We start from the raw sequence: 21,854 nt of genomic DNA, 5'->3' as shown, positions 1-21,854 counted from the left end.
AGCTTGCCTCATCTTCACTAACGGCCCCACCAGACCGCCGGGGATGCCTGGTCTCACCCTGGAGATACCCATTAAGGGACCATCTCTCAGGGAAGCCAGGAAGGGTTTCGCAGCGGTCGAAGCGCCTTGGGACCCTACGGGTAAGTAGTGCGCTATATAAATGCCTATACATTTACATTTACATTTACAGTCTAAGGGGTGTCCGGTTTGCGATAGCACCTTTGAATTGGACCAACATGTACTGTTTGTTTGTCCACTATACAAGAAGATGAGGCTCCGATGGCTGCAACAGGTCTGCCGGAATCTCGGGACAACTCATTGCGGGGAGGCATACAGGATATTAAAATATGATACCAGCCTCCCTATTGTGTATTCAGTTTCCCGATATTTATTCTCTATGTGGTGTGTTCGTTCAACTGTACTAAAATCTAGTCTGGCATAATCGGATCCTTTTAAACTTTTAAGCAGTGTTTATCCTTCTTTTATTGTATGAAATGAGAAGTTTTTAATGATTCATTGAGACCTTTTAATATTCCACTGTCCAGCATCTTATTTCATTCTGTATATCAAAACTGTATGAAATGTGTTGCACCTTTTTAATGTACTTTTATGGCCAGACTGGCTTAAATTAAGATATTTTGAATAGAATTAAATTGTAATAAGTAACAGCAAAGCTCAGTGTTATCAGAAGAAAGTCCACAAACATTTTTAGGATGTAGTTTTGAATCCGATATTTCTAGTGATAATACCCCGATGCCAAATATGATTTATTTTTTTTACAAGATAACATCAAGAAGTAACAATTGAATGCTGTTGAAGCAAACAGCTTGAGAAGGGGATCATTCTACGCTCGCATATTGCAGAAAAAAGATGACCATCATTAGACCTGCAGGTAAAAAAAGAGCAATTTAATTCTATTGTACATGGCTGTTTCTGTTTAAATACTTTGGCATCTCCTGGACTCTGCAACAAAGTTAGACTAGGTCCATTCTGAATGAATATAGGAGAGGCAGACAAAGTGCCATTTCAAAACTGCACTGCACTGGTTTGTCTGGAGATGAAACATGGGGAGGCTGGCAGACAGGACGTTCGACCAGGAGGTGGCTGTGCATTCATTTGGTTTGGTGCAGACAAAGAGATTTAGCCATTTTTGCAGACTGGGGGTCAGCTACCAGTTGATGCTGGATGTGAAGACCAATCTATAAGTGTCTGCTCATGCCACAACTTTGGGGTCGGATTGGTATGGTGGGCACTCAGGTGATGGGCGGTATCTGAGTTGCAGCTTTGGCCAGTGTGGTGGCCAATTTTGGCTGTGAATGTGCTGTTCAGATGCCGCCAGCCGCTCAGTGGGGGCCGATGGGCCACTCTTACCTCCCTTTTACCAACCGGGCAGAGGGGTCATTCGCAGTCTCTCGCTGGGACAGCTCTTTAATGTATTGAGCATTAATTGTAATATATGAATTACTTATTGTATTGCGCAAGGGGCCTGAGAAGAAGTGGCCTCACTTAAATTCAGGTGTGGTTCACCATTGTGAACCAATCCGTGCACAAAGAGCCCTGGCAACATTAGCATTTTTTTAAAAACATGCCTCTTCTAGAGAGTACCCCATCTTTTTATAATACTAAAAACACTGAAGCAGTGTTTTGCCAAAAAGGTGCAATCCGCAAATATGGGCCACTTTTTTTTTAGGGTGGCCAGGCCTATTTTTGATCCCAATCCAACAATGCACAACTTATGTGAAGAATGGGTCTAGTTTTATCAAAGATCCCATTGCGATTGTGACCTGGAAATTGAAGAGTGATGGAGTAACATACTGACTCGTGCTTAGCTTGTTAAAGTGCACGATTACGATGCTGGAAGGAGGTCCAAATAGTCCAAGTCGTGAGTGTGCTTTTGTATGGTGTAGTCGTCTGCGGTTAATGTGATCAAAAATTACAATGTTGTAGAGTTAAAGTTCTTAAAGAACAAAATTAGTCTAGTGATAAGTGATCCATTCGTTAGATCGGACCTGGGAACTACAGCTGTGAGTTCTATTGTTCACCTGAGGCCTCTGACATGTAGTGGAGGATATGATTAAATCACAGTGGTTACATATATAGTGCTACACAGAGGTGACTTACTGAAGGAAAAATGCATTAAGATCCTCTGGCCAAGGTATGTGAAGGGCGAGTTTAGTCTTCTAGCTGTTCTTCATTTGGAAAATTAACAATATTTACGGAAAAATATGTGAATGGGTCACACCATGGAAAAAGTTAACAACTGCACACAATGTGTTACAGTTGGGACTGATACCCGAGTTATTATGTAGAAACTTGTACCTGAAGAACAGGATGGGCATTTTGCAAGGGGCAGCAGCTGCTCCTCTGATCAACCAATCTGAACAGAATATAAATGCAGAGGAACCCATGTTCCAGTCAAACTAAAGATACCAAAAACACAAGTTACTTACCTTCGGTAACGATATATCTGAAAGAAACAGTAGTTAGTATTAGATTCCTTACCTTAGAATATCCCCAGGCGTCAGACTGGAACCGGAAACATTTGCGTAGCAGTACCCTTGCGCGTCGGTAGGTGTCGTCTGCAGCTCCGCGTCCGTCGTCGGGATGACGTCGCCGGAGCACTTGGACGTGCCCTCGCGCTCTGACGTCAGTTCTTATACACAGCTGTTCCGCGCCAGAAACGCAGAGCCATGATAAAAACCAACACTGGTGCCATGAAACAAGGGCCCTGAAAGGGGATGACCTTAACCCTAGATATCGGTTCGCAGAATGGGGAGGATGGGTGGGGCGGTAAGGAATATAATACTAACTATTGTTTCTTACAGATATATCGTTACCAAAGATAAGTAACTTGTGCATCTGAAAGAAACAGGTTAGTATTAGATTCCTTACCTTAGAATACATACCCCAGCAATACCAACCCCGGTGGTGGGTCTGCGAACCAATGATCACACCAGAAAGTCCTGGAGAACGGAATGGCCGAATAAGCCATCTCTCCGGGCTTGGCTGTCTAGGCAGTAGTGTCTTGCAAATGTGTGCAGCGAGGCCCACGTAGCCGCCTGACAGATGTCCTGCAAGGGGATTCCCCGGCCCAGGGCAGTAGTAGCCACCGTGGCCCGTGTGGAATGGGCACGAAGCCCCACAGGAGGCTCCTTCCGAGCGAAAGAGTAACAAGCCTTGATGCACAAGACAACCCATCGAGAAATGGTTCGTTTGTGCACCGACCGTCCCTTCTTAGCGCCCACGTAACCAACAAAGAGTTGGTCATCCACCCGGAACTGGTGAGTGCTATCCAAATAGAATGAGAGCGCACGTTTTGGGTCCAGACGGTGGAGCCTCTCTTCCTCTTTCGAGGGATGCCGAGGCGTAAAGAAGGTGGGTAAATTGATGGACTGTCCGTTGTGGAAGGCGGTGACTACCTTGGGCAGGAAAGAGGGTCGCGTCCGCAACACAACTTTGTCCGGATGGACTGAAAGGAAAGGAGGCTGAGAAGAAAGGGCCTGGAGCTCACTCACTCTCCTGGCAGAGGTGATGGCAACCAGGAAAGCGTTCTTCAGAGTAAGAAGGTGAAGAGGACAGTTATGAAGTGGCTCAAAGGGAGCGCATTTCAGAAAAGTAAGAACAAGGTTCAAGTCCCACTGAGGCATCACGAAAGGAACTGGAGGAAACATATGAGTGATGCCCTTCAAAAACCTATTTACAACCGGGAACTTGAACAAAGAGGGCTGATCAGGTAGCCTTAAGAAGGCGGAAATGGCAGAGGTAGCCCTTTAGAGTGCCCAGAGCAGAGCCTGCTGGGCAAGAGAAAGAAGAAAGAGGAGAACCTCTGAAAGAGGGGCACAAAAGGGATCCACAGCCTTTGCTGTGCACCATGCCACAATTTTGTTCCACCTGCAGGCGTATACCGATTTTGTGGAGGGACGCCTGGCTGCCAGAATCACATTACAGACTTCAGGAGGCAAGTCAAATGGCCTCAACTGCCGCCGCTCAATCTCCACGCATGTAAGTGGAGACTGGACAGGCTCGGGTGGAGGACCGTCCCCTGCTGCTGCGACAGAAGGTCCTCCTGAAAGGGCAGACGAATCGGGGGATCGACAGACATGCTGAGTAGCTCGGGATACCAGAACCGCCGGGCCCAGTCCGGAGCCACAAGGGTGACTTGGGCCAGGTCGCGCCTGATCTTCTTCAGCACTCTGGGCAGAAGTGGTATAGGCGGAAAGGCGTACAACATACCGCAACTCCACTTGCAACGAAAAGTGTCTCCGAGCGAGTGCCGCCTTGGAAATTCCAACACGCAGAACTGAGGACATTGCGCATTCTCTTCTGTGGCGAATAGATCTAACCAAGGCTCTTCCCACTGCTGAAAGAGGCCTTGCGCCACGTCCGAGTTCAGACGCCATTCGTGATCCATCATGCACCGACGGCTGAGTTCGTCCGCCCTGGCGTTCTTTGAACCTGCCAGGTGTTGAACCACCAGGGTCACGCCCTGATGTTCCAGCCACTGCCAGAGGTGCAGAGCCTCCTGGCATAGGGTCCACGACCCCACCCGCCCTGTTTGTTGCAGTACCACATGGCAGTGGTGTTGTCTGTGAACACCTGCACTACAGTGCAAGTCGGATCGCCCGCAGCTCCAGAAGGTTGTTATGGAACTGGGACCAGAGGCCTCTGATCTCCGCCTCTCCCATGTGGCCTCCCCAGCTCTGGAGGGACGCGTCTGTCACAACTACGTGCTCCGGTTGGGGTAGGGAGAGGGATCTGCCGCTGACCCAATCGCGGTCCGTGAGCCACCACTGCAACTGTCTCGCAGTGCCCTCCGAGATCAAGACATGGTCGGACAAGTTGCCCTGATGCTGGGCCCACTGAAACTTCAGGTCCCACTGCAGAGCCTGCATCCGCCACCTGGTGTGATGCACCAGAAGGATGCAGGAGGCCATCAGCCCCAGAAGCCGCAGCGTCAACCTGACCGAGACTCGGGATAAAGGCTGAAAGATCGGAATCAGAGCCTGAATATCCTGAACCCGCTGTTCGGGAGGATTAACCCGAAACTGCGCCGAGTCTAGAACCGCTCCGATGATGAGGAGCTTCTGAGAGGGACACAGGTGCGACTTCGGCACATTGATGGAGAACCCCAGCAGGTGCAGGGGGTCGACCCTAGTCTGGAGGTGGCTGACGACTGTCTGGGGCGAGCCCGCCTTCAACAACCAGTCATCGAGGTAGGGGAAGACTGACACCCCTAACCTGCGCAGATGAGCTGCGACCAGCGCCATCACTTTCATGAACACCCGTGGGGCACTGGTAAGGCCGAAGGGGAGCACGGTAAACAAAGTGTTCGTGGTCTACCGTGAACCGCAGGTAGCGCCGGTGGGCCGGCAGGGCGGGGATGTGGAAATAAGCGTCCTGCAGGTCCAACGCTACCATCCAGTCTCCTGGGTCCAAGGCAGCTAAGACCTGAGCCAGTGTCAGCATCTTGAACCTCTCCTTCCGGAGGAAGCCGTTGTCGTTCCGCAAGTCCAAGATAGGGCGTAGGCCCCCTTTGCCCTTCTTGGGAACCAGAAAGTAGTGGGAGTAACAACCACGCCCTACTTCTGGCCCAGGAACGCGTTCGATGGCCCCATTGGACAAGAGGGCCGTAACTTCCTCTCGCAGAAGATTCAAGTGATCCCCTGACATGCGGAGGTACTGCGGCGGAGTCCCAGCTCCATATCATGGCTGGAGGGGTTGCCTCGAAGGGGAGGGAGTAGCCCCTTCGGACGATTTGCAGCACCCACCTGTCCGATGTGATGTTGCGCCAGTGGAGGAGGTGATGTCGAACCCTGCTCCCCACTGGTGTCTTGTGGGCCTGAAAGCTCGGACTAGGAGGGCTTTGAGGCGGATGCTGCGGGGGTGGATGTGGACTGGCGTCGCCGTGGTCCCCGGGCACCGCCACGGCGGTTACCACGTCCGCCACCGCATTGGATGATAGTCTGCGGCCCGTGGCTGGCAGGACGCGTGGGGGAGCCCCTTCCTTGGCCACAAAAGGGGTGAAAGGCAGCAGATTGTTGGCGCGGGGCCGACAGGCCCAAGGACTGGGCCGTAGCCCTGGAGTCTTTAAAGCGCTCAAGCACACTGTCTGCCTTGTCGCCAAAGAGGCGACAGCCATCAAACGGCATGTCCATAAGAGTGTTTGGACATCAGCCGAAAAGTTGGCGGACCTCAGCCAGGCGTGGCAATGAATCGCCACCGTCGTTGCCATCGCTCTACCCAGCGAGTCCGTTGTATCCAGCCCACATCTGATGGAGTACCGTGCCGCATCTCGACCCTCCGCAAAGGCTTGGGCGAGTTTAGTCCGGGCCTCCTCCGGACATTGTGGCAGCACGTCCGCGACCGTGTCCCACAGAGAGTGGGTATAACGGCCCAAGAGGCACGCGGTGTTAACTGACCGCAACCCCAAACTCAGGGAGGAGAACATCTTTTTGCCATACGGTTCGTACCTCTTGGATTCCTGATCGGGGGGAGCAGTCGTGAATGCGGTCTGGGAGCTAGAGAACTGGATGACCAGACTCTCGGGGTGTGGTGGGTGGACAGGAAGCAAGGGTCGCCCGGAGCCGGGCGGTGGCGTCTGGCCTCATTCTTATCTACAGGGGGACCTGTAGCGGGCCTGGACCAGGTGCCCAGAAGAACGTTAGACAGGCCTCATTAAACGGCAACAGAGGCGCCGAAGAGCTTGCTTGCGGTTTAAGGACCTCAGTGAGGAGGTTAGTAGTCCTCACGGCCGCGACGGGGAGTTCAAGGGATAAGGCCTTGGCCGCCCACGTCAACACCACACTATAGGCTGCCCCCTCCTCCGTAGCCACAGTAGGAGGGGAGACAAAACCAGTGTCTGGCGAAGTGCCCAGACCACTGGCGTCCCCTAGCTCACCTGGCCAGTCCTGATAAGACTGGCACTCACGTGCCAGAGGGTCCTCAGATTCCTCCCAATCCGCCTCGCCACCCATCTCTTGGTACTCTGGGTCAAATGATGGGGCCGGCTCATGGAAGAAGAATTCTCCCATCGGCGTTGAATGCGGCGTCGAGCGACGCCGCTGCGGCGTCGGAACCGGGTCGAGGGGGGGACCGGGGACGACGTCGTCCGTGGACGGCGCCGGAGGCGACACCCTAGGGGCCGGCGAGGTCTTAAGGTTGACCGGTGACCACCCGGATCCAGCAGGGCCCTGCGGCATCTGGACCGAAGTCGCCGATGGCGCCGTGGCCGAAGCACCCGACGGCGCTGGGGCCGAAGCACCCGGCCCGCTTGGGCTCCCAGTCGGGGCCGCTTGGCCCGAAGGCGACGCGGAACCCGACGGAGGATTGAGCAACCTCATGGCCGTGAGGAAGGCGTCGATCTCCTCCGGCGTCGCGTTCTGCCCAGGGACCGGCGGGTATGGAACAGGCCACGACTCCGGCAGAGCCGCGTGGACGGTGTCGCCCGAACCCCCGGCCGCGTCGGGGGAGTCGGAAGAGCGATGCCGCTTCTTCGACTTCTTGTGCCTCTTACCTGAGGACTTGGAGCTCAAGGAGTGGTGACGATCCTCCAAGCCGTGATGACTCCAGCCCCGCGACCGGTCCCTCGACCTCCTTCCGGACCGGGACCTCGAACGGCACGGGGCCGACTGCCAGAGCTCGAGGCGCTTGCGGGACCGATCCTACCTAGCCTTCGACGTCAAGGACCGGCAGTCGGGGCACGACTTGTCATCGTGGTCGGGCCACAGCCAATGAAGACACCGGCGATGGGGGTCGTAACCAACATCAATCGGTTGCAGTCGACGCAGGGCTTGAACCCGGGCATCCCTACCGGCACCGTCGGAGTCGTTTGACTTCGAAGAAAGATCAAAAACGATCGAAAAAGTTTAGTCAAAAATTGATTAAGGATACCACTTTTTCCGGATCGGCGCTTGCTGGCGCGGACAAAATAGGAACTGACGTCAGTGCGCGAGGGCGGCGTCTAAGTACTCCAGCGACGTCATCCCGGCACCAACGACGCCGACGATGGACACGGAGCCGCAGATGCCTACCGACGCGCAAGGGTACTGCTACGCAAAAGTTTCCGGATCCAGTCTGACGCCTGGGGATATTCTAAGGTAAGGAATCTAATACTAACCTGTTTCTTTCAGATCCCTAGGACTGAAGTTCTAAAGAAAATCGAAAGCACTCATAGTGGGTATCTGTTTCCTTTATGGATTATGAGTGCTTTTCGAAGAGGTAGAAGCCCGGCCTCAAAAGCATTCCATATCTGAGACATAAAGGCAAGGAGGGAGATTTTCTTTTTTACATGAACGAAATAAGGTAATCTAAAAAAAATTGCATTTTTTAAATAATATATACCGTTCTCCAAAACAACTAAAGCGATTAAGAAATTGAACCAGAAGATAGGGCTTTCACATGTTTACTCCTCCAAACATGACAGGACCACAGAAGCACCCCTGGAATGTCAGAGAGAAACCAGGCGAAGTTCCAATGCATTTTGAGCGTCTTTAAATGATGACTACATCTGAAAGGAAAGCATGCCGTTTAAGGTTGCTTAAACTGGGACACTGGGTTGAGGCAGCACGTACGGGATTTGTTGCAAACAGACAAAGTCCCTCTTTAGTTCAACATAGGCCTATTATGTAAAGCTGCTGACTGCTGTATGGCACTTTGGACTTTGCACGTGTTTGAAAATGAGGTGTCCAGAAGAAAATCGGTACTATTTATTTAATTTCTCAATACTAGCTCACCAAAAACAATTGGCTAAGTTGATTGAGGGGAGGGTGAAATTGCGTAAATTTTTCAATGTATAGTGCATGCAATTTTAGTGGGAAAAAAACGCATATTATGTCATTATTACTCAGTGGTTACCTGTGTGACATACGCCCTTGATACAAAAGTCACACTAGACATCTGATCATTGTAAATGGTGCTGTCTACCTGAAAAATGTACTTGAGCTATGCTTTTGGGTACAAACCGAACACATATTTTTTAAGGTCGCCTGCATCAAATTGTACTCAATGTACGCTCGAGGTACTTAAATCTTTTGACATACCTGCCCAATGTATGGGTGGTCAGATGTGTGTGGGACGTTTTTCACTCAAACAAGTGTCCTGCGTACAAAAATTACTTAAGAGCATGCAAAAGAACAAAAACAGATGGTGTAAAACTCTATAATTAGGATTTACGCAATATTGGAATCACACAAATAACATACCTGGCCAGTTTATAAACAACCCAGACCACCAGCAAAGAAATGTAGACAAATTAAGGTATTCATGGTCCCAGTAGTTTGGAAAATATTTAGGAGCCTTCCAACTGATATCCGTAGTTTCAGAAAGTGATAGTTTGACACATGATCACTAACCACGAAGAAATAATTTTGTTTCCTAAATGAACTTCCCAGTAAATTGTGGTCATGAAACGCCCACATCTAAAAAGTTACACATCTGCTCACATAATGACAGACTCGTTGAGAAAAAAAAAAGAATCAACAGGGGTAATTGCCTCCATTATCCCAGATAATGGGCTAAATTCAAGAAAACCTTCAGCATGTCATAACCAGCAACCTGTGTGCAAACACTGGAGTGAAGCTTCCACTGCCAGGAATAACACATCATCCCAAAGCCCTTACTTTGCAGACCAATCTCTTTAATTATTGATGAGCAGACGACAGGCATTTGTTAAGACTTTGAAGGACACATGTTAATAATGAGGACACACCAAGAAAGAAAATCTAAAAGTGTTCACACACACACAGACAAATAAACATGTGTAGTAATGCATTCTGACGTGTGTATATTATTGAAAGCAAATTGTCCTCGTTAACGTCATGCACCAACCCTCCAGGGCTGTGTTGGTTCATGAGATGTGAAAGCTAACGCCGCCCCCCCTTTTTGGAAAATCTCTATAGAATGGTCGCTGCTTGGCAAATTCAAGAATTAAGAGTGGGGGCGTTTACCAAGCAATTTATCCCCCTTTATTCAGCAGACTGATAGCCTACAAAATTAAGGGGCCATTCATGGACCACCGAGAGTGATTTGATTAAGGTCAGAGGGTCATAGGTCAAAGAAAACTCATTCAATATTGACCTACTGCATGCAAGACTTGGGTCAACGTCCAGAGGGGCTGAGCTTAATAACATTAGGGAAATCCTATTCACAGGGGTTATATTTCACTACTCACCCACGGTTGTTCAAAACTGTAAGTTCGTCTCCTTTCATCCACCTCATCTTCTTGCTTCGCTTGTTGAAATTCTTGCCGCAGGCGCTGTATCCGGTCGTGGTTGCTGGGAGTTGATCTATTGCTAGAAGTGTACCAAAGAAAGAAAATTAGTAAGACCATTTCAATGCCATATTTAAAAAAAAAAACAGTACATCTCTCTAACACAAGAACTATTACAGAGTGAAAATCAAAGTAGAACTTATATTTATTTTTCAAGAAATAAAATCGGTGTGAGGACAAAAGCAACAAATTTGAAATAAAGAAAAATCATGAAATCTTCACATAAATGCAAGTTTTGAAGAAAAGCACTTCTAAGTTATTAAGAGGCCAGTTTAAAATCACAAAAACAGATTTGGAGGTTACAGGGTCAAATAATCTGATAGCAGATCTTGGAGATGATTAACATGTGGGACAATGAAGTCCTATAAAGGTCCCGAGACAGCTGTCGGGTCCCCATTGTTGTTGGTTTCATTAGGAACATATGAGCACCCTGTCAATACATTACGTTTGATTACTTTTCCGATCAATAAAGTCCTGTCATCCCTGGGTTTGGTTTCAGACAAGTCTATTAAACTGATCAGCCGGATAACGATAGCGGCCAATGCACATACAGAATTCAATCGCCAGTGGATTTCTTTTAGTGGGAAGGCTACGTCTTTTTCAAAGGATCAGCGCTGATGCTAAACCAATAAAAAATTTAACATGTTCCGCCGGTGCCCTTTCCCTGAACTTGCGATTTCTGTGTAGATCCTAATTAGGCCATTCACGGCCTCAAAGGAAAAAAAAACACACTATCAAAGATCGGCCAACGCTTTTTTCCTAAAGGATTTTTTTTAGCCGTTTCCATTGAATACACTTTGATCAATCAGTGCAAAAAAGGGTTCAAATAATGCTTTTTCAAAAATAAGGTGCTCAAATTTCGCTAAAACTTAAATGAAAGCGTTTGGCCTGCCTTGTGAGGAGTACAGTCATTTACAAAACATTAAATACAAATCTGGAAAATCACTTTTCGAAACCCAGTGACATAGTGGAGGTATATATACATTGGTGCTGATGCTGACAATTAACAATAAATAAATGCAGTTTAATGCAAGACTTTTTTATGTTTTATATTGCACTTTTTTGTTTTGTTTTATATAGCGCAAACTAGACCCGAAAATATCAAAATGCTATACATGAGCACCAGTTGCGTTACAGAATGACACAATTATTTTTGTTAGGCACAGGGAGATTAAGTGATTTGCCCACAGGAAGTTGCGCGTCCCTGCCCAGACTCGAACCAGGTTCTCCAGCTTCGAGATCAACCACTCTAGCCCAGTGCTTTAAATGGGCCGATACTGCTGGTACAGAGTACCAGTGCTTTTTTATTTTGAGAAGGAGAGTACCTGCACTTCTCAGAAACAAGCAGGTACTCTGAAACAGAGTACCTGCGCACTTCTATTTTTCCATTTCAAGCACTGCTCTAGCTATTATTTATTGAAGATCATGCAGATTTACTGTGGTTAAATATTCCTGAAGGTGAGTCTGCGCCTATTTTGAGTCCGGCTATTAATGTATGAAGGACATGCGCTTCGTCTATCCAGCAAAGCTCCAGAGTCAAGTCCTTCATTAGTTAGAATGTTGCATTCCCCTTGCAGCTCTATCTCCACAACCTGGACTTTTTTTTTGCCTAAGAAAATGTGGCAATTCCTCAGGCATATCCAGAGCAATGAAGCGGACAACAAGGAGAGCAGCATGTTCACCTTGAGAAGCACTTCACATCTCTATGCAGACTGGGGCAGCTCTTTCAGGAATTGCACGTTAAAGAGCTATTTGTCGTACTCCCCCCTAAACGCGAAACTCATTTCGCTATCTGAGATCACTGCGATAGCCCCTGAAACTGCCTTTTTGCTTTCTTCCAAGAAAATTGAGCTGTGATAAGAAATATGTAGCAGCCCATACAGCAAATAGATAACTGGGTTTTTAAAAAGGCATTTTTTTTCACGTACAGAAATCCTATAGATCAACCATTCTCCAGGAAAAAATTCAATTGTTTCCTTTTAAAACGGTTTACTTGCTATGTTCGTTTGGAGATGGGTCTGGTGAGATGTGGCATTCTTGTTTAAGTGAACAATCCTGAGGAGAATGTGTTCATCTCTAGAAATGTAGGTTGCACAAACGTTTATCACAGATATGCTGAGCAATGGGCGAAGGAGATGAAACTTTATGACTACAATGTATTGCTCTTCTTAGAACAATCTTACACAAACTCAACTGCTAGACCCGCACCCATGGGGGCACAAGCCATAGAGCGTCAGCCAACATACAGCAACCATCCAACCCTCACAAATGTAGCGACACTCGGAGAAGGGCAAAAGAACTAAGTAGCAATTAAGTCCTGGAAACATGTATATACGAAACCTCACACGCCTTAAACCAGTCCTTCTCCCAAGCAGCCTCATCATTATTGAACTCTCTACCAATAATCATTAGAAAGGACCCCTTACTTTAGCTCTTGAATAATGTCTCAAAACTCGCCTGTTTAGTCTCAATCTGAATACCTACTGACCTATTTTCCCTAAATAGACACACAGTCTCTAACATGAAGTTTTTCCAGAAGGCTAAATATCCTTCACAACAATTTTTTTTATAACAAATACTATTACCCCGCATTCAATTACAACGCATGTTGTATTACAACGCTGTCTATTACCCTGCATACCATTACCACTATAATGCCATTACATTGCATGCGCTTTTACAACGCTTGCGATAAAATGGCTATCCACCTCATTGTGAGGAAACGGAGGCTCTTCCATTTCCTAACAATGACGTGCACCGCCCCTCAGATGAAGAAGGAACCAGGAGAGAGGAACCACGAGGAGATCGAGGTAAGGTGGAATGGACCTGGGGTGGTGGTAGTGTTGGGGGGTGGGGGAGTCGTGCAGGGTAGTGTTTCAGTGTAGGGAGCAGACTGGATGTAGGGGGAGGGTCATGCAGGGGTAGTGTATTACGGTAGTGTTGTGGTGTTTGTGTAGTGTAGGTTAGTGTTTCAGTGTAGGACTGTGGGAAGGGGGAGGGTCGTACAGGGGGTAGTGTATTAGGGTTTAGGGTAGTGTTGTGGTGTTTGTGTAGGGTAGTGTATATGGTTTAGGGTAGTGTTGGGGGTCGTGCAGGCTCCCAATGCACCTAGGATGGGTGCATGTGGAAGCAGGCAGGGCCGTAGGGGCCCTGGTGCCCCCCCTGCAGCCCCCAATGTAGTGGTTTGTGGGTGCCCTGGCTGAGCACCAGGGCACCCACCTTAGGACCCAGGGGATGGGGTCCTCTGAGCCATAGAAACTCTAGGTGGAGAAGCATGTACCCCTCTTCTCATATAAAAATAAAGGCCCCGGGAGATGGGGTCCCTAGGGCCTAAGGTAACTCAGGAAAGGGGGCGGCATGCCCCCTCGCCTTATTGAAAAATAAAGGCCCCTGGGGATGTGGCACCCAGGGCCCAAAGTGACTTGGGGAGGAGGGCTTTGCACCCCCTCACCTTAATTAAAAAGAAGTGCCCCGGGGGATTGCGTCCCCGGGACCATAAAGTCTGTAAAGGCTAGGGAAGTGGTGCTGCGCACCCTCCTCCCCAATAATAATCTTTTTTTTTTTAAAGGGTGTCCCGGGTGGGCACTGGACTACCATAATAAATGAGCAGCAGAAGCCATTTATTTATTATTCACTGCTCAAGCATGGGGCACCCCATACTATGCGGGGACTTTCTTGTTTATTAATTTTTCAAGTTTCGTGGTGCCCCTAGAATAGAGAAGGTGCCACCAAACACTCAATACGGCAGTTCCAGCTGACTGAATTGATCACGGAGCGACTTGGAGCCTGGCAGCCTGAACTGAAAGTCCGAAGTTATGCCAGCATTAAGTGACAATGGCCCTGACCAATGAGGCGATATGAAGTTTGGAGTTTGGAGATAACACTTACCAGGCACTTGGCATTTTTGCCCGACCTACATTTCTTTAGGTCTAAGAAAGACAACAATGACCGGAAAGCTGCAGTGTCCTACATATAACTAGAGATGCCCTGATGAATACCTTCACCTAACACACTTCCTGGTCCATTTATGAAGGTTGAAACGCGTCAGCGTTTGTTATCCTTAAGGCCAAGAGTAACCACAAAAGAAAAGAATGCATAGAACAGAGTAGTGTCTGGACTTGACCAAGAAAGCACAGACGTCGAGTTCTAGATTAGTACTCTGACCCCCATAGGACCCCAAAAGTATTAAGCACCTAGGATCTAAATAGAACAGACCCCGGTAATACACGAAAGAATGTAGGACAAAGAAGTCTCTCACTTTTTTCACTGATTTCATTTATGATTTTTGTTTAGCACTGTATTAAACGTATAGTCCTTTCATATTTCAATTTTGTCTTTAAAACACTAAGATGTATTGTCTGCGTAATATGCAAATATTGTAATGTGTGTCTACATCGTTCTTTGTAAAGATCAAAAAAGATGTTGAGGTGTATGTTTTAATGTTTAAAAAAAAGGAAAAACTCCATGAATATGGCAAAGTGTTACAAATAATACAGTTCAGAGTTAATACATATGACTTCTGAAGACTAAAAAAATAATGATTTATTTGTGATGAGAGAGGTACCATTAGAAGTCATAGAATTGAGAGGAGCACCACAAAGCATTTTTGTTAATCTCAGGGGCCTCCAGAAAGTGAAGCAGCCCCCCAGCAACATAAAAAAAGTTTACTGGCTCATTAAAACCATATCCCCAGGAGAGCATACATTTTTTAAAGCACTCCTATCTCGAGCTCTATCCTCTTCAGCTGGAGTGCAAGGCCCTCTTGTGGTTGCTTTTATGATTGCCTTTTGTGGGCTAAAAATTCTTCAACGAAGCCAGTATTACCACTTCCTGTTGGTAGGCAGGGGTAAAACCTACTAGATGTCAGTGTTGAATAGAAGAGGCTATCTAGAGAAGATACAAGAGACAGAAACAGTCAACAGATGGTTCAGTGACAAGAATAGTGGTCATTAGATAGCACACAGACTATGAAAAATGGGACTCCTGAAGATACACCTCTGGCGCTGTCATACACTAGCGTATCGCACACAAAACCTTATAGTACATAAGGTACATCAACGATGTTGAAAATCTTTTGTTTTTAGCACTTAAGGACAACTGCATCAGCAAAGCATTTTTCGTCATTAACCGTAAATTAATATTGTTCACACGTTAGCGTCTCAGCCCCAAGAATTCTGCAAAGCTCTCATCTAGTAGGATAACTAATGAATTATAGCAACGTTTTAAAGTTCCTACCATGATGGACATTTTGTAGGACCCTAAGGAGCAAGACACAATGTATTCATGACCTCAAGTGGATGAGAAATACGAGGTGGAAACTAATCTCAAGGAAGAATTGCTTATAAGGACTGGCTGAAAGGTTGTTCCGCAGTAACGCCAAGTCAAGGAGCTCGTACTTATGGAATGACATTGGTAAACTAGAAACAGAGGCGCTTACAAGACGTATGAGGGAGGACACCAGTTTGCACTTGCAAGCTTGTTAGTGATTCGTTCAACTTTAAGTTATATAACCTAATATCATTTTTCATAGCACCATCCAGCAATAGGATTTTTTAAATCTTAACCCCTATACTCTCCAATAGTCAGAGTTATGTCTTGAAATAGTATGGTTTTAAATACGCTTGAACATGAAAACGCTTCAGTACACGATTTGGACACTGGTCATATGTTGTTTTCCTTGTCGTTCCCTAATAAAAGAAAGCCGACTAGCTATTGCGGTTGCGCAAGCAGAACACCAGTAGTTCACCTGTGTTCTTATAAATGTTTGCTGAACATAGAAAAGGAGTTCTGTATCTTTTTTGGTTGTTGTTACACTTCTGTTTTTGGTTCACAGGCTGCTACATTTAATCTTGGGCAGATGCTGATATAGGTCATTGGGAGAGTTTCCCGATTTACACTTATCCAAATTTGCTTACGAGGCAAGTTGTTTAGCGCTCTGAAACTGCTTTTCCATGGGCTAGAGCTACATCGGTATGTATTATCTCTTATTAAAACCTCAGATTCAGAAATGAGTTGTCAGACCAACCATATGGTTCCCAATTTTTTTTTATTATTATTTTTTTAGAGTTGTATATAGTGGAAACTAGACCCGAAGATATTGGGTATCAGAGTGCTTTACTTAGTACCAGTTTTGTTACATGAGGACACATTCATTTTTGTTAGGCATGGGGAGTTTAAGTGATTTGCCCAGAATTTCAGGATGTTGAGCGTTGTTGCCGAGACTAGAACCCGGTTCCCCAGTTTCGATGTCGACCGATCTAGCAAGGCTACATCCTCTCCCCTAATTTATAAACAGACCCTTATCCCTATGATGTAGCTTGTCTGAAACATTTTTAAATACATTTGTGACTGAAAATGTGAGCAATATATGGGGTTTATATAGTCAGTCACTTTATATTGTTATGAAAAAAAATACATTATTTGTAAAGCGCTGCGACAAGCTCGAGGTAAGAAATGCCCTATATAAAACTGCACATAAATAAGTAGCTAAGTATAGCAAATAAAAACAAATACTATTTCGTTTTGGACAAGGTCCTGAATTTAAAAAAATGCAGACATATTGTGTACTTATGAACTACAGTCCCAGAGAAGGCACAAAATGGACATCCCTAAAAATAGAACCTTTTAAAAAGAACGTGGCAAAAGCCAAGCTGGGCCTCTGGAGGCAATATCGCATATGTGGTCATTTCGGAGCATTTCACTTACAGCGAGAGCACTTTCGAAACTGAAATGGCGAAAATAAAGTAAATGACACTTATTTTACCCAGAGGGGAAGGCCTTGTTCGCATTCAACCGCTGCTGAAGGGTTCACATTTGCACTTTTGTTGGCTGTCAGTAAATCCAAGTAAATTACACGGTGTTTGTTGATTCATGAATAAAATCAGTCCGAAACAAGAAGTCAGTCATTTCAATGTAAATCCCCCGAACAGGTCACATTCATGTAAACCTTGTGGGGAGCGGGCGGCGCTGGGATTAGTCCCCAGTTTAATTCTCACTCCGAGACATGCAGACATGATGAATTAAATATTAAACTCTGCTGCAGTCCAGGGCTCTGCTCCATTAACCTAAGCACGGCTGCAGACAGCAGCACACAGGCAACTGCTTTTAAGAAAGCTTTTCCCTCCTGGTGCAGCTTATCCCAGAGGATGGCCCCGCTGTTTATTGAATTTCTGTCAGTCTGCATTTCTTATTCTCTTTTCATTTAAGCTAAACATCAACACATTTTTAACCATGCAGGTGCCGGGGCGGGAAGGGGGATTCAGCTTCTGTCTTTAAAGGGCGAGGGTGGGTTGTGGTGAAGGGCCGTGTGCAGAGAAGGCTGCTTTACTGTGACAGGAAAATGGACATTGGTGGTCTGAGAGGGGGTGTAGCCAGAGGCAGGAGTATGGCTTTGGAGGGGAAAAGGAGCTAAAGGGCTTGGATTAAATGATAGGCTAAGAGCCTAACCGAACGAGGACAGAGGTAAATTAAGTGGCGATAAATTAGAAGTATGTATTAAATGCAGTGTGGTGGGGTCAGCCCTTCAGGAGGCACCTATCATGCAAGGGGGTCCCATTCTGCTGAGCTATGGGAGATTTGGGGATCCGTATCACATTCTGGGGGCATCATTTTATGTTACGCCACTTATTAAAATGCTATAATCAGGTGCGTGTTCCAGCAGCTCTGTGGTACTCAAGTGGACTGGGTGAGGTGGAGAAACCGAGCACGTGACAAATAAGGGGCGGAGTGATAAGCAAAGAGTTTACAGGCAAAACTGTCTAGAAATGTGCAGTGATGTAATTGTGAGCAAGGAAAAAAAGTGCATATCTGGCCTGCACCTAATTTCCAACCCTATTGTGAACCCACTCTACCTCCAACCCTGAAGAAGAAACAGAAGCAGTACCTAATGCAATACACTATATAAGGCTGAAGGGCTGTCAAATGTACATCAAGCGCTCCTCAGCCACAATGGGAGACTGCATAAGCTACACCAATGTTCTATATAAATGTAATTCATGCAACCCAGCGAAGTACCTTCTGAAGGCTGCAACATTAACCCGATGCTCATTATGGCTGTCCCCGGATGAACAGGAAAAGTGGTCCGCCTCCGGAGCCTAACACACATATAGGGTAACTTTTGGCGACTGAGTTTGGGTTTTCCCTTCTCCCGAACATTTTTCTCAATACAACTTGTCCTCAACATATCGAATTATTGCATCTAGAAAAAAAAATACCCCCCTTAGAAATTCTGGTCACCTAAGAAAATACGCAAACACACAGATCAAAAAGTGCGCCTGGGTAGCAGATATTCCCCAGGCGTAGCGACAAAGTAAGCACGCTGATCTAAGGCTGCCTGGCTTCTCCATCCAGCAAGCATCAGATGGCTCTGAGCGCTCTGCTTCTCCTTGGAGCAACATCTTTCCTCTAACAAGTCTTTAAGCCAGTGTTGTAGTCTTATAAATGAGCCACTTGCATAATTTATTAAATCATTTTCCCAACCAAATCACCTGCTATTAAACCTTCTTTAAGTGAAAACCATTATGTTTACAGGCACCGTTTAACAAGTGCGGCAAAACTAATTACGACGCATTAAAGTTCACCTTCCGAGGCGTAAATTTCATTTAAGTGAAAGATGGAAGGAAAAGCATCCTTGAGATGTGCTTGGGCTAGTGAAGTCCTGGCTGCTTTTCAATACAAACTGCATATCATTGGCCCCACTCAACTGGGCTCCTATCAGTATTTTATTTATGAATTTAGCGATTCTTGCAGAAACACTAACAAGGGGCTATAACTAGGTGATTTGCAACAAGGTGGCTATCCAGGGAGCAGGTAAGAGTGACTGGTGATTTAAGGGACAATGCACTGAACACAGTACCTCCAGACAGTGGTTTGTCCAGGATCATACCAGTTGAAATGCGATGTTAGCATTAAAACTCTAGCCTCTGGGCATTAAGGTCAGCAACTAAACCACAAGACCACAGCCGCGTCTTCACAAATTTAGATATACAAAAAAATAATTTGTGAGGGCAAAAAGCTGATCTTGTGTTCAGAATTGGTGGACTTTTACTTTTGTAAATGAGACTTGGAAATAAAGAAATTTTGGCAGTGTGGTGGAATTTACACAGTCACAAATTAGGGTTTTAAGGTAAATCCTATCAGGAGTAAGTGAAATCCAAAAACGTGTATGTTTGTAAGTATTAGGTACACCTCGGTAGTTTGCCATACTGAAAGCATGCATATGCACTTGTGTTGATGCACAGGTTCGTGGGTATTCACAAACTTTTTGCAGGTAGTGTCACACCCTGGACACCATTCAAGAATCATGCCGGATTGAGTTTAATTTCCAGTGTTAAAAGAAAACTAATGTGTAAGAAATTGGATTATTTGTGGTGGGTGATTACACACTTTCATGAATAATTAAAACTCTTGTCAGGGCAAACCCTCAAAGTCACTAAATTAGCCTAATCTCAGTTCCCCTGGTAGCTATGGCACATAGCAGAAAGGCTTAATTAAGGGCAATGTATAAAGTATTTATGCAGTACCAAAAAAGTCAAAATGCAAAAGAATTAAAATCCCAAACCGAAATACAAAGCTAGAGTAAAATTGAATAAGCAAAATGACACCAAAATGACAAATCTAATAAGAGGAAGTAGGAATAGAGCCAAGAAAAACAAAGTCCAGTGATAGTCAATGGTCGCTGTAGACTGGGACTTATGTGAAATTTGGGGCTCACTGCAATGGAGCGCAGGTTCAATACACCAACTAGGTTCATCTTAATCAAAGGTTTTACATTTTGACTAAATCCTAATCCACCACACAAACACACTTCTAAAACTGCTGAGGACCGCAGGGGAGGCACTTAGCGACTCACGGGGTGTCAAACAGAGGCCAACAGCAGGGTGCAGTCCATGTTCAATTGCCAATGGTCAGCCAGGCAGTTGCAAGAAAGGCCTCCTATTGAATGCGCTTTTGAGTAGAATTCAGTGGAGTTTTGCTCACACCCAGACAGCTTTCCTCAGATTGCGTATACGTTCATATGCTAAGGCTGTTGCTAACTGAAGTCTGTTGCTTTACCACTGGACAAATCAGACATCCTTTGAGCTCCACAGCAACAGGTAAATTTGACAAGAACGCAAAAGCCGAAAACAGGGGAAGGTAAGCTGTATCTTTTTTTAGATTGTCTAACTTCTCTTGGAAATAATCAGAGGCCATTTCATCCTCACAACATTTGTCCCTGGCACCAAATTACAGGGATAATGCATCTTCCTAGCCCTAAAATGGAATTTCCAATAAATTTGTATTATTTATACTCATGCAGCCTTCACATCATTGTGAATAATTTACCAGTAACTCATACTGCTTTGGTTCGATGACCTTAAAGCGATACTAAGAGAGCATTTCACCCTGGCCAAAAAACATGTTTGACAGCCCCATACGCAGCGCCACACTGTCTCAATGATTTTCCGAAGAATTTCTCCATTAAAACTTAAACTTCAGGACTGAATGTTGGACATTTTTTTTAAATCATCTCGCTTTGCAGTACACAACTGCAAAAAGCTGCCAGGAGAAGCGCTGTATCTTTAAAACATGTATTTTACAAAACCATAATTTAGAAAATCTGCAGAAATGGAAATGTTCCAGCCATCTTCACAGACAGCTGGATATGTGTCCCACACCTGAAATTAGTCTACTTCAGAAACAAGGCTAGTGATGACACAGCACAGGAAGAGGAAACAGTTTCTTTGAAAATGAGCCAACAGGACTGCGCGCAACAGCAGACACCGTTCAAGGTAGGCGCACATCAATTGGGGGCGGAGGGGTATTTTAGGCATTTTGAAATTAGCTATAGCAAGGTAAGTAATTGTAGAGCAAGTCTTGTTCCAATTTTTACCGACTATGTAGTTGCATCGAACAAGATTCTGCGACTGCCTTCAAAAGCTATAATCTTCTGTAATCATTTTTGGTCTTCAAAGCAATTACTGTTCAGAGGGAAAACCAAGCCTCAGAACAATAGCAGCGAGTCCCAGCGGGCCAGGCAGTTTGTAAACTTTGACCTTTCCTAGCAGGCAGTTATTGACCAGGTGGGAAGAGGACATTGTAACAATTAACTACAATAACCCAAGCCTTAGCTGCACCATGGGCCACTGAGCCCTGCTTCATGTGTTGTACATACTCTTGGGAGAAAAAAGTATTGAAGAAAATCTTGCCGCAGATATTTTATTTTTAACTAGTTATTGGACAAAAGCTTAGGCGAATTAAGTTGTGTGGTATCAAAAAAGCTTTTAGAAATTATACTTTTCAATGCCATTTTATTAACTTTTTTTAGGGACTATTTGCCCCGTCTTATGTACTTCATTCCTTTGATGTTAGATACCGTTGCAAGTTATTTTGCAGCAAAATCTGTTGCACAAGAGAGAGAAATGCAGGACAGTAATGAAAGGATGCTATTTAGAAACTGACAAAATAATAAAAAAACATACTCTATAGGTAATATACTTCTTTAAAGGGAACAATTTATGTTACTGGTACTGCGCCTGTCGTAAAAGCGTGCATTATTAAAGAGGGACGATTGTGTTTGACAGCATCACCGATCAAAGGCAGAGTGGTC

The 21,854-nt window shown here is 45.7% G+C and overlaps 1 protein-coding gene across 7 annotated transcripts in view; it reads right to left on the bottom strand.

Annotated features, from left to right (window-relative positions):
* PARD3 (par-3 family cell polarity regulator) overlaps window positions 1–21,854 on the bottom strand; it is a 1,362,300-nt gene that overhangs the window by 71,513 nt on the left and 1,268,933 nt on the right. For all 7 annotated transcript variants that reach the window (XM_078663327.1, XM_078663329.1, XM_078663332.1 and 4 more), the window contains one exon: window positions 10,169–10,289. In XM_078663327.1, coding sequence (XP_078519453.1) covers window positions 10,169–10,289 — 121 coding nt within the window. The remainder of the gene's footprint in view (window positions 1–10,168; window positions 10,290–21,854) is intronic.

This window comes from Lissotriton helveticus, chromosome 10, assembly GCF_964261635.1.
Source record: "Lissotriton helveticus chromosome 10, aLisHel1.1, whole genome shotgun sequence".
NCBI classification, from domain to species: domain Eukaryota; kingdom Metazoa; phylum Chordata; class Amphibia; order Caudata; family Salamandridae; genus Lissotriton; species Lissotriton helveticus.
This window is presented reverse-complemented; position numbering and strand designations above follow the sequence as displayed.